The sequence below is a fragment of the Pomacea canaliculata genome, linkage group LG12 (genome assembly GCF_003073045.1).
Source record: "Pomacea canaliculata isolate SZHN2017 linkage group LG12, ASM307304v1, whole genome shotgun sequence".
Taxonomy (NCBI): Eukaryota; Metazoa; Mollusca; class Gastropoda; order Architaenioglossa; family Ampullariidae; genus Pomacea; species Pomacea canaliculata.
This window is the reverse complement of record NC_037601.1, coordinates 11139465-11152114: the sequence shown is the minus strand read 5'-3', so window position 1 is coordinate 11152114 and position 12650 is coordinate 11139465. Positions and strand designations below refer to the sequence as shown.

Below are 12650 nucleotides of genomic sequence, written 5' to 3'. Positions count from 1 at the left end.
AATGTTGCGATAAATGTAATGCCTATAATGAGTTTTTGTTAGAGATGTGGATGTGTAGAGCCAATCGTCTCTTTTGTCTCCATTCTCTATTTCCGGTCGTTATATCTTCGGTCGCCAGGCATCGTCACGTGACAAAGCCTCTCACTCCCGCCGGGGTTCTCATCTGCATGACAAAGCACAGGTCGCATCAAACAGTCTTTCTCAGAAGATTCCAGCTGCAGCAGCGCTGGTGGCCAGCTCCACTGAAGGTACCACTGGCTCCAGTCTTCGCCTCCATCGAGTCGCTCTTCGCAGGTCTGACAGCACTGAGGACCGCTTGTAGGACCTCGTGTCTCTGTGCCTGGTCTCACTTACTTATCTACAGCAGAATTATTGTCTCTCTGCTTGTACCCGATGATCGGGAGAGCACAAAATAAAAACAAGCAAACAAATAAGGTTATCTGAGCAAGAGCCAGTCAGCTCAATCTTGCGACGATTGAGTGGAAAAAGTCGACATCAGGAAGACAGACTACTTCTTGTGTCACACGCCGTGTGTGTTTGTGTTTGTGTTTGTGTAAGTGTTTGTTCGTGTGTGTCTATAAGAGAAAGGCAGAGAGAAATTGATACTTGTTTTTTCAAGTCAATGTGTCGAGCTTGCTCTTCTAGCAATTCTGAGAGCACTTCTTTAGGGTGGTGGGTGGTTGTAGAAGGGTTTTAATTCTCTTTGAAAATATAAGCACCCTATCCCACAGTCTTACAACATTTTGTATACATTGAGGGCAACTTTTACTTACAGACCAGACTGTGGACTGGGAGAGTTTCATTCTATAATTCAGAAACTTCACTGAGGGCGTTTGCATTTTCGTAAGCTCGTGTGAAGCTCAACGTTTAAGCCATTCTTACAGAGATCACGTGGGGTGAACTAACGTTTGACTGTTTAATAAAAAAGTGTAGGCAAACTTGCAGCCTTGACCTGGTCAGATCAGTGTCACGTGACCTATCTAACAGAACTGGCCAGACACAGACGCGACGAAATTATAATTTCCTTGCTTAAGCTCCTACCTCCACCAGTGGCGCCACCGTTTGCTGATGGAGATAATGCGGTCTACAGGCCGACAGCACCCACAACAGTGAGCCCCGCTCACGCCAGACGCCGCCCTCACTAACTCCACCACTGATGCTGTCTGCGACCTAATATGAGAGCAGAGATTTCCGCAGATGATCTTGTCAACCTCTGAAAGGCTTTGGTCCACTTAAGAACTACTAGTAGTATACTCTGTCCTAACAGCTGTGGCTCGGCCTGATGAGTCTGGCCCTCATCTTGTCTCTCGGCAAGCAGCTGTCACTGGGCAGCTGTGTCGTGGTAGCTAGACTTTAGGAAAGTTTTCTTTTGTCCAAGCACCTGGCCAGTAAAAACCTTTGTCTTCTGCGTTACAAGAAACTTTCAGACTTCCTAACTCCATTGTCTTCTCTGTTTTATCGGAGCTCGGATCCTTTCAACGGTCCCAACGGCCCAACACCGAAATATCTGTTCTTCAGCACATAATACAACTAGTGATGATCTAACTCCCTCTAGAAGTCTATAATAATAAGACGACGACGACGACGACGACGACGATGATGATGATGATGATGATGATGATGATGATGCATCGCGCATATCACGCTCACGAAGGAGTATGCTTTCAGCGCTGGAGACAAGTAGGAGACATGGACAGAATAGGAAGGACGGAAGGAGAAACAACTATGTAGATAAGCAATAGAAGACAATAGAAGACAAAAAGAGGAATTAGAGAACAGTAACAACGAAGAGTGTCATAAATATGCAGAGGAAAACGAAACCATGTGGTACTTAGTGGTACTAAGGAAAAGGTAACTCAAGTTAGCAGTATTTGTGACGAGGTAAGTCATGTTATCAGTGAGGAGGTAACTCCTGTTGGTGGTACTAGTGGCGAGGTAACTATTGTAACAGTGTTTGTAACGAGGTAACTCGCGTAACGGTACTAGTAATGAGAAAACGGTTGTGAAGATTTTGAAGTGACCTGTTTCCACACAAAGGTCAAGCGGAAGTACATATAAAAGAGACAGGCTGTACCTGCTGTTAGTAACAGTGGATGGATGCCGCAGGCTTTGATCTTCTCCAGCACCAGAATGGCGAGTAGGTTGCCGGTACCAAAGCTGACCATCATGTAGCCAACTATGTAACAGCCAAACACGTCGCTACCATAGCCCTGTCAACAGATAAACAGATCTGTCAATAAATAAACATTCACAAGGCCTGCGCGTGCACACACACAAACACAGTCAGTAAACAGGTTGTTGTATAAACATCTGTGTACACACGATGCTACATTATGCATCGCTGGCTGTTGAGGTGCATGTAGACGACTAACAAGATGGAGGCTGAGTTGACTTTCCAGCACCAGCCATCAAGAGCAGACAAACCTTGTCTTCATGCCATCTTCGCCATGCAACCTGCCATAATTTTCTTGTCATCATTTTTTTCCGCTTAAACGAAAAACGCTGAAAAGAACAAAAAGGAAAGTAGGTGAACCCATTCCGTGACTGTTTAATGCTTAGATAATGGCTTTAAACAAAGTTCTGTTTTTAGACATGAAGTCACAGGACTGTTTTCTCTTCTTTTATTTCGCTACAAAACTCAAGTACAGAACTCTGCTGCAAGTCTGCTGCTTAGAGCCTGGAAACGAGACCACGCCACCCCTGTCCTTGGTTGTCTACACTGGCTTCTCATCCGTTCTCACATCCATTACAAACTGTCCGTGCTGTGTTTTAATTTCTTTGCTGGCACCTGTCCTGATTATTTCTCTGAACTACTCTTCCCTTACATCCCAGCTAGACAACTCCGCTCCTCGTCTGATGATCGTCTCCTTACTCTTCCTGTCACCACAACAACATATGGCCACAGGATTTTTAGTTATTGTGCAGCCAAACAATGGAACTCTCTCCCTTCAAGAAGTCCATCTTATGTAACATGGACATTCACTACAAGACGAATTTCATGTAAAACTCAGCAGCAGCCTTTATGATCATCTGAGAGAGATTACAGAGAGACCGTTGGTTATAAGTGAGATGGTGTAACAACTTGTTCCTGAAGCAGACCTGTAATTTCAAGATGAAGAGGCAGACACAGCCACGTAGCCTAAGGATAAAATGAGTGAACTGCTGATTAGGTCTAAAATTGTATAAACAGCTAAACCTCTGGCTAGGTCTAGAGTTGTCACTAAACTGTTGGTTAGGTCTAGGGTTACCACAGTTATTATTTTACAGGATTATTATCCTTGCCGATAGTTTGTGCACTAGACACTGGAGTAGACGGTCGCTGTTGTAGACCTGCTGGTGTCTGTAACCAGAAAAGGTCACGTGCTACACATCAGAAAGGAATTAATACCCGACATCCGCGGAGAAGAGTCCAGTACAGTCTTCAGAACACACTGAACACACTTTGCTAACCATGTGACATAGAAACTAGAGAACCTTTGACTTTATTTTTTAAACAATTTCATTCCAGTTATTTTTTTTTAAAGAAAGCTGGTTAAAATGAAAAAACCCAGCAGATCTTTCTTCTCAAAGACGCACGCATCTCACCATGCAATCAAAACATGCCACGTGACTGTGAGAGACTTCCACTCACACAGATACTTTCTAATTAATATCCACGGCGCCTGTCTGCCTGACTACAGCACGTTCCAGGAGGTTCCATCAGGCTCCATCAGGCTCCAGCAGGCTCGGGGAGTATGAAGCAGCTCAATTTGTAGTACCGCCGACCCTCCTTACTTTTCTGTCACCTCAGGCAATCGATTCCTACTTTTCTCAAATATCGGCTTATCAACAAAAAGAAGTCCTTCTGCCACTGACCTAACCCCAAGACAACGTAGGAGTCCTTTCCCTAACCTGGTTCCCATGGCGACACCGCCCAACAGTCCTCAGGGCTGATGCATGCTGGGAATAAAAAGTAGCTCTCTTCAAATTTGTTTTTCGGTAACTTTGAAAGGAAAGTTAAAAGACTTTCTTAAAGTAAAGAGACGAAAAGAGAAAGTTTTCTTGAAATAGAATTTCTCTAAAGAATATTTTTTTCGGAGCCCACGCTCTGCTGCAATTTTTTCCAGGGATGAAAAGACCTCTCAATAAACATTTTCTGTGGTTTGCCGTGCTACAGAAACACAAGAAAACAACCAACGAACAGCAATTTTATTGAGTATGGTAACTATTCTAACGTATATAACTGTTTTGACAAATCATTTCAGTTCGCTGAGACAGTTCATCGGTCTGGAGCTGAAACAAACTTTCATTTGTTCATCCAGAATAATTTACGGACAAACGAAGGAGGAAGTGGAAAGTCTTCAAGAAATGCAAATTAAAATGCGAAACAAAAAAGCCAGCTGTGAAGTGTGCTAATAAAGTTGTGAAGTGTTCTAATAAAAGTGTCGAGTATGCTAATAAAACTGTAGAAGTGTATGAAGCAACAATCATCAACAGTTTACACCCGCTCCTCAGTAAGGGGAAAATTAAAATTTGTTCACGTCCTAGATCTTTTGTATAAAAAGGACAAACATTACTATGATCCCCCAAATACTATTCAGCAACATGGTGAAAAGTGTTGAAATAAAAGAAACAGTCTGACAAGAGAGAAAGAGAGGCAATATCCATGGCTGAGCTCAGCCGAGAGCTCCTACACACACACCACTGCTGCTCCCTCCTCTGGTCTCTAAACGAATTAACGTTTGACGAAACAGAGAAGAAAAACATCCAACAGGACATTTTTATTCTTTTAATGACAGCCTGCATGTATTTAAATCCATCCAACACAACAAGAAGCAGGCCTCTTCATGTCACAATGAGCCCAACAGATCCTGAGCCTTGAGCCTGCGTCTTCCTGAGCTGCTGTCAGCAGTGGACGAGATAAAGTCGTTAAGCCACGCGCCTCTTTCTGATCACATTTGCTGCAAAGCGCCTTTAAAATGATAAAACTTTGCATAATATCTGTCAGGACTACAAACAACCCAGGACCGAGACACGTCGATAACAATTCTGTCTTTTATTTGCTCCTGGCACAGTGCAGGGTGCCGATGCCTGCATCTTTCAGAATCGGCAAACTTTCAATTAACATTTTTTGTGGACAAAGTAAACGTGCTTCAGGAAAAAGTAAAAGCTCTCGCTGTCAGTCAAAATAAGAAGTGTTCAGTCTCAAGTTACCTAGGAAGAAAGCAAATTAATTGTCTGCTTACAAAATTTCTTTAGTAAGCAAGTGAAAACCTGAGACTTGGACTCGACAGCTATAAAAAGATATTTTTAGGACAAGCTTGACCAACAATTTACAGAAAATAAAGATTAAACGTAGTCATAAGTAGAATGTTTTTTGCACACATTTTTCCAAATATTCATGATAAATGTGTATTTAAACTATTTATGTTTCTCCTTTAGTGAGGATCAAGAGGGCTTTTCAGATGCAACCGACAAGCGTGGCAGAAAATCGTTGTCGGTCGTTTGTTTAAGAGTACAACCAAGACCGGTGTCTGGTGGCAGAGAAGAAATTATATTCAAAGATGTCACTACAGAATGTGGGCTGCTGCCAACAGTCAACGGAACAGGGACCCCCGATCTAATATGAGGCCAAAAGGCCAAAAGAAGAGTAATAATTTTTCCAAAGATAAAAAGGAAAATGATTTGGAAAAGAACTCTGACGTCGAATAAAGAATCTAAACGGAAATGAAGCACAGAGGACAGCGGAAGTGGCGTGAATAGGAAGCGGAAGTCAAATGTTAAGGAAGTCACGTGTCAAGCAAAGACGAAGAAGAAAGTCAATGTGGCGGAAGAAACTGGAGGAGAAAAAAAGAAAAAAAAAAAACTAGGAAAATTTAGCGTGTAAGGCAAAAAAAAAAAAAAAAAAAAAAAAAGAAGAAGAAGAAGAAGAAGAAGAAAAAGGAACGAAAACTTTTTGAAATTAGGAATCTGGAGAGATTTTTAAATTATTTTTTATGTTGTGTAAGAAACATACACTACTAGCCCAAGTTTTTCTGTAAGAGGTCTATTTTTCAGCAAAAACAAAACGAAGGATAGATGCACAAGGAGCAGGGAGGAATGAAGTAATAATTATTTTTATAATTATTATAGTTAATAATTTTATAGTTAATAAAATACTTATTAAGTACATGCAGCAGAGAGTTTATTGAAGTAGTATATTCCCTCTATATTAATAACAACAATTGCATAACAAATTCATGATCGTGAAACTGTTATGAACGCAGGTGCGTACCGACCTGTCTACTTAGTCAGTCCAGCGTTTTGTTTACATCAAGTATTTGTCAGGACGATATGTGTGTCAGATAAGTCTCTACATACTCGGTAGGTCAGATAATTGTTGATAACCTGCATATCTTCAAACACTCCTTTGACGTGTAGGAGTTGTCGACCCTTGCCTGTCCATCTGCCTGTTTATTCGCAGTAAACACAATGATCCCAAGACATGTCCCTGCCTGCTTCCTTCAAGTGTCTCCGTGGGATTGATGGCGCAATGGCGAGAACACTAACTGGTCGCCTCGTCTGGTTCGATAGTTCTCTCTCGGTCACCAGTTTTCTTGTTCATATTTTTTTCTCAACCAGACACGACGGCTGCTCGCCCAAACACGGATTTCCTCCATCGATTCTTCATTTGCTGGCATTTAGCTAACGCTTCTATCACAATCCTCCGATCGTTGGCAATCTGCTCATGTGAGTTAAAGCACGGAGATGATTCCATAATCGGCTTAAAGTAACCCCGCGTTTAAAGTAACTCGCGCCATTTTCTCCTCCTGATAAACATGGGCGACAGGCGACCTTTGTGGGTCTTCGCGGAGCAGCAAGTGTTGATCACTTCTTTCTTTATGACAGTGGATAGAGTGTTGATGACAGTGGATAGAGTGTTGATGACAGTGGATAGAGTGTTGATGACAGTGGATAGAGTGTATTCGACGGTGGATAGAGTGCTTATTATAGTGAATAGAGTGTTGATGACAGTGGATAGATTGTTTATGACAGTAGAGTGTTTTAAGACGATGAAATGAAGTACGTTCAATGTAAAATGCTTCAGACAGGCAAAAGATATCGAGTGAAGACAAAATAAGCCATCATCAACATCAAGCATTTTTATTCTTTGTGTGTGTGAGAGAGAGAGAGAATGGGTAGAGGGGTGGGGGTGTGGGTACGGGAGGGTGCGTGGGTGTATAACGAACTTGTACTCACAATCGAATCAGTTCGTTGTGCTGATGGGCTCCGTGTACCCGAGACACAAAGCCAACAACTGTATTTACACTCTGTTGGCGCGTCATCTTAAGTCATGAACTCCTCTAAGTCTTCGGAGGCTTTAGCGAGGCTTTGGCGAGGAGACGGGTTGATTTTGCCAGTTTGTTGATGACTACGTAAGTCAGTTCTGAAAGCCCACGGCATTAGGGTCAGATGAAGACAGGCAGGTGCTGGCAAATGGGGCCTTCACAGACTTGAGATGATGCTAACAGGAGCCGACCATTCACACATCGCTCTCTCTTATGCTTTTCCTTGGCTACTTCTCCATTTTCAGGCTCAAGTAGGAGACTTTGTTTAAGACTTCTTTGAGCCGGTCGTTCCCCACAGCGACTGCAAGTTCTTGTCTCCGACACCTTTCTCACCTCATCCTCACAGCTCAGCTTTTATAAGAGTACAAGGGACCTGATGTACTTCTGACTGCCGGGTGATTTGTCTCTTCTTCATAACAACTTTACAGTATTTTTATTTATTTATTTATTTATTTATTTGTCTTTACCCAAGGAGAACCAAGAAAAGGAACTACTGGTGTCACGGAAAGCACTAACCTTCAACTATCTCGTAGGCTAACATTTCCGTTTATTTCTATGTTGTCTTCACTATACGTGCTCCAGAAGTTTAGCTTAATAGTGAAAAAAACTGATTATCTCTGCATTTCAGAGAAAACATCCACTTATATTAGATGATTTTACACATTTTTCTCCTTTTTGAGTGTTTGGTCACGTGTTGCACAGCGTGCATCTCACTGGATAGCTACCGTAAAGCTGTCAGCAATGCTGTTTAGACACTTTTAAATGTGAAGAGTTAAAAAGAAGAAAAGAAAAGAAAAATAGTTAAGCTGACAACTTAATGTATTATCAGCAATGTTGGACAAGAAAAACTTCAGAGGCTTAGAAATCTGTTCGTCCAAAAACCACTTAGATTAGGCAGTGAACTGTAACACTTGTTGATATTACCGTAGTTTATTTATCAGTGATGGTCTGCTGTGGTAAACATGATACAGAAGTATCTGTATTTCACCAACATCTTCTCAGTTTCATGCTGCTGACATTTTTTTGTCTTATTTTGCACACGAGACAGACTGGCACCGAGACTGGAGACACTGGGGTCGAGTCTCAGTTGCGCCTGACGGTGCAGCAAACAATCGCACCTCGAGCACCTCCACCGCCCCTCACCTCGCGGCGCCACCTCCCTTTCATTTGAAACAGAACTGGAGTCTTCAAAGCGGAATATAGAGGATGGAATTCAAGAACGAAAGTTTGCTGAAGATCTCAGTCAGAACAAAGTAAACTATCGCTGGTGTGAAAGTCTGTGCAAATATTGACATCAGGGTGAGGAGAACTCAACCCCACTAAACTGTCTGACCTCCATACAACGCCTCCAGGGTTTCGGGTTTCTTCTTGAATGAAATGGTTTGGACATAGATGTAGTTTATACATGAATGCACGCACGCTGTGTAGGACTAAATATCGAAGTTTCAAAAACATTCATTTTCCCCTTGACAATATTTCTCGGATTCTTCCCTCTTCCCCTTCTTTCGCTCAGATATCTGCAGGATAGAACCAGTGGTAAGATGGAGCGATGTTGCACTAATCCTAAATTACCATTTGTCGTGTGGTGTCACACACTGTTCCGTAATGGCAACCAAAGCAATTAATAAAAAAAAGTATAGCTTTGTAGCACAGATCTCTTTTTAAGACTGCTGTGGAATAACACCCATTCTCCATTATTTTAAACGCATAATAACTTTCATTCTCAGCTCTGACAAAACACACCCACGCCCTAACATAACACCAACGGTGTTTATCGTACACCTGCGCCGCCACCCACGAGATTCTCACAAAGGCCACAGTTAAAGACCTACCCGGATGGTTTCACATCGCACGCTCACAACACTCCTTTCATTTCACCCATTAATGTCTGAAACATGAAATCACAAGGAGAAACACGAATCTTGAGAAATTAAAGACGGTTTCCTTTCTGCTCACTTCTCCATTTGGAAGTGTGACGTCACAGCCGGGTCCTGATTGGTCGCAGCCTCCTTCTGATACCCGTTGAAATCAAATACCCAATCATACGCCTTTGCTGAAATAATTGCTACATTCGAAAATGATCGGACACTAAAAAGACAGCAAGTCATTGTCGTCTGTATGTGTCTGACTTCATCGTGTCTGTGTAATATTTACATTTACATTACTCCTCACTCTTACTGTATGGTGTATTTAATTATATATACACTATGTAAAAACAAAAGACCTCTAAGGTACTATTGATAGCCCCTTGTGTACGACCCGTGCCTGCTGTACAGAAGAATGCATTTTCTTGTCCAACAACGGGACTGATCCCCCAAAAGTCGAGTGTTTGTAGTGCGGTGTAGGAACACAGAACAACAATGAATGTCTGTCTCATCGACTCGACAAGAGGCAAAATAAACATTAATGCCGCGAACAATTAGGGGACTGAGGGAGGAAATTGCCAGCTGCCCTCATTTTTCCTTTTCTTCTTGTATTTGTTGTGCTTGTAGTGCCTGTTGCACCGATCTGCACTTCTTTCTGGGGTCATCGACATGGACTGTTTACTTGCCTGTGGCTTTTTATTTATTCCTCTGCTATCAACTTTTTCATCGCTATTAACCCTCTCTGGCTAAAATTTTCTAAAAATTGTATGAAGAATAGGATATTTACTTTCAAGTCATCTGTGAAAAGCTGAAGTTACTTAATTGTAGTTCCTTACAATGGTCTGTCCTAGCTGTCAACTGTCGCGGCTATCTTGAACTTTGTGTGGTGAGGTGCATACGGTAACTCACTCATCATGAATATCTGAATAGCGTTCCTGAAAGTATACAACTTATTTTTTCTTGCCTACTTTTTTTTTCTTCAGTTTTGTCTTTCAAAAAAGGCTCAGCTACAGTTTGCAAATTATAACGAACATTGACTTCTGCTAGTCATAACAGTGTGAAGTCGTTCATCGTCTGCTTCTCGGACACCTTCATCTGCTTCCTCGCCACCTTCATTTGCTACCTCCACACCTTCATTTGCTACCCCCACACCTTCATCTGGTATCTGGGTATCTGAGCCCCGACATTCCTCAGATTCAAACAAGTATGGCTTAGTGCTTCAGGACTATGCAAACTGTAATATTATTCTGCCCAGGATTAAAATAAATAAGATCGGCCAAGGAATTTGATGCACCACTGGGTATTGTTTACATCTGGGGTGGGGAACGTCCGGCCTGCAGCCCGCATACGGCCCGCGAAATGATGTGATCCGCCCCGCCAAGGCAACCGCAGATGTAAGTAAATCTACAAGCAACATAAATGTTTATCAAGTGGATCATATTAATAATGCATAAGTTGAGGGACGTCCATTATGGGATACACAGGACACTTACGAGTACATGACAGGACAGACATGGGTGTTGCACGTTGGAAAATAACACATGAGTGTGACCCTCACTCCAGGCCGAAGGTTCACTACTTCCTGTTTGATGTCGACAGTTGATACGATCAGAGAAAGTACGTGTGTAAAAAAAAAAAAATAATAATAAACGTATTTTTACTGAACAACCATAACAGAAAATTGCGCATTGGGAGAAAAAGGTTTGATGTTAGTATATGCTCTTTCTTCTTTAGGAACTTTGTACTTACATGCATACATCATACAGACTACAAACAATTGTTTCTTTATACTTTTCATAGAAACAAAGCATTTTTTTGTTGCTCTCCTAATTACGAAAAGGCGGATTGTGATAACAGCAGTGCCAGGCAGGTGTTCTCACTCTGTGGCGCAACTCAAGCGTGACCAAATAATTTTGTATGGCATGCGAATGATGTTATAAATATCAAAATGCCCTCGGAGGTAAATAAAAAGGTTTCCCACCCTTGGTTTACATGCTTATCGTGTCTTAGGACCAGCTGTGACTGCGCACGTTCGTTGCACGCGGGAGCAAGATTTTGCAGGACTTGTTGACTATAGGCGCAAATCGCGAACTTTGAAATTAGAAAATAAAAACTCGGCTGTCGTTAAGGCTGAAATTTGCAGAATATATTTATATTATCTCTACCTAATAGAATTTGCTTAATAATCGGGTAGGTTTTTTTTTATTAAAAAAATCACCTTGGAAATGTCGCAGATGATCATGCCCTGCGCGAAGCCGATGTAGCAGGCGGCGAACCAGAGAAGCAGCCAGCGGGGGTCCGTCAGACATTTGCGCACGCCACGCAGCTTCTCGCGCCAACCCAAGGTCCTGCGCTGCAGCGCCACGTCCGGCGACTCGAAGAAGATGAGGACGGAGCCCATGGCGATGACGCTCATGCACAGGTAGATGAGGGTCAGCAGCTGGTAGAAGTTGACGGAGGGAGAGGTCTCGGTCAGGCGCCTCGTCTGGATGGGAATAAAAGGCAGCGTGTAGGTCCACTTCTCGTTGTGCAGGACCTTGCCGCCATGGTGCTGACGGTGCGCCGCCGTGCCGTTGTGGCCCTGCAGGTAGTGGCGGTGGTGGGCGCTGTCCAGCTCCTCCTCGCAATGGAAGTCGGAAGCGGAAATAAGGCCGGAGCTGAGGAGGTTGCCGAGGATCTGAGCCGAGTGAATGGTTATGATGGTCACGGTCTGGAACAAGCGCAGCGCGCTCTGTGGAGGCAGCGAGGCCATGGCCGAGTATTTGAGACCGTATCCTAGCAACAAACAGTCCTGAATGCTCCAGAAGGCAGGTTGGCAGAGGCCGACCAAGCAGGAGGCGGGCAGGAGGGTGAAGGCGGATGGGATGACGTTGGAGACGGAGTAGAGAATGTGGAAGAACAGCGAGGACAGCAGCATGCACTTGGCGCGGAAGCGCTGCAGGATGAGGGTGGAGAAGAAGCAGCCGACGATGTAGGAGGCGTACATGCAGCACAGCGACACCTTGCCCAGGTCGTGCGCCATGTGGATGCTGGTCTGCAGGTTGCGGGATGGGATGACGGCGAAGACGGCTAGGAAGGTGGCCGAGCACTGCGAGATGAAGTTCCGCCAAATGTTCTGACCCTTGTTCTCCAACTCCTCCTCTGACCCGTACAGGTCGTGACCTCGCAGACTCTGGTAGCGAAGAAGTTCATGACGAAAGTTCACTCGCTTAGGCCGACTCGCCTCTTCTGTAGGGTCTACCATCTTGAATACTGTTGTTTCGAGTCTCTCGGTGCAAAGTCTTCTTGAAACAGGTCAGTGCCACTTACATCATCGATGAACCCTCGGCGAAGATTGTCTGGCTTTGAAACCTGCACAAAAAAGTAAATCATAATTGTGTGTGAGACAAACATTTTTTGCTTATTCATAGTTATCTTTGCATGATGTTTCACCAAATTGATTTGCATTATCGTCCCTGGATTGTGAAAGAGAATAATT

At 43.3% G+C, this 12650-nt stretch overlaps 1 protein-coding gene across 1 annotated transcript in view; it reads right to left on the bottom strand.

The window, feature by feature from the left end:
* The window catches only part of LOC112553217 (protein unc-93 homolog A-like), a 29374-nt gene that overhangs the window by 11404 nt on the left and 5320 nt on the right, over positions 1-12650 (bottom strand). The window contains exons 2-3 of the mRNA XM_025220298.1: positions 11391-12523; positions 2075-2210 (exon numbers count right to left, since the gene is read on the bottom strand). Of these exons, the coding sequence (XP_025076083.1) occupies positions 2075-2210; positions 11391-12416 (1162 nt within the window). The 5' untranslated portion in view covers positions 12417-12523. The remainder of the gene's footprint in view (positions 1-2074; positions 2211-11390; positions 12524-12650) is intronic.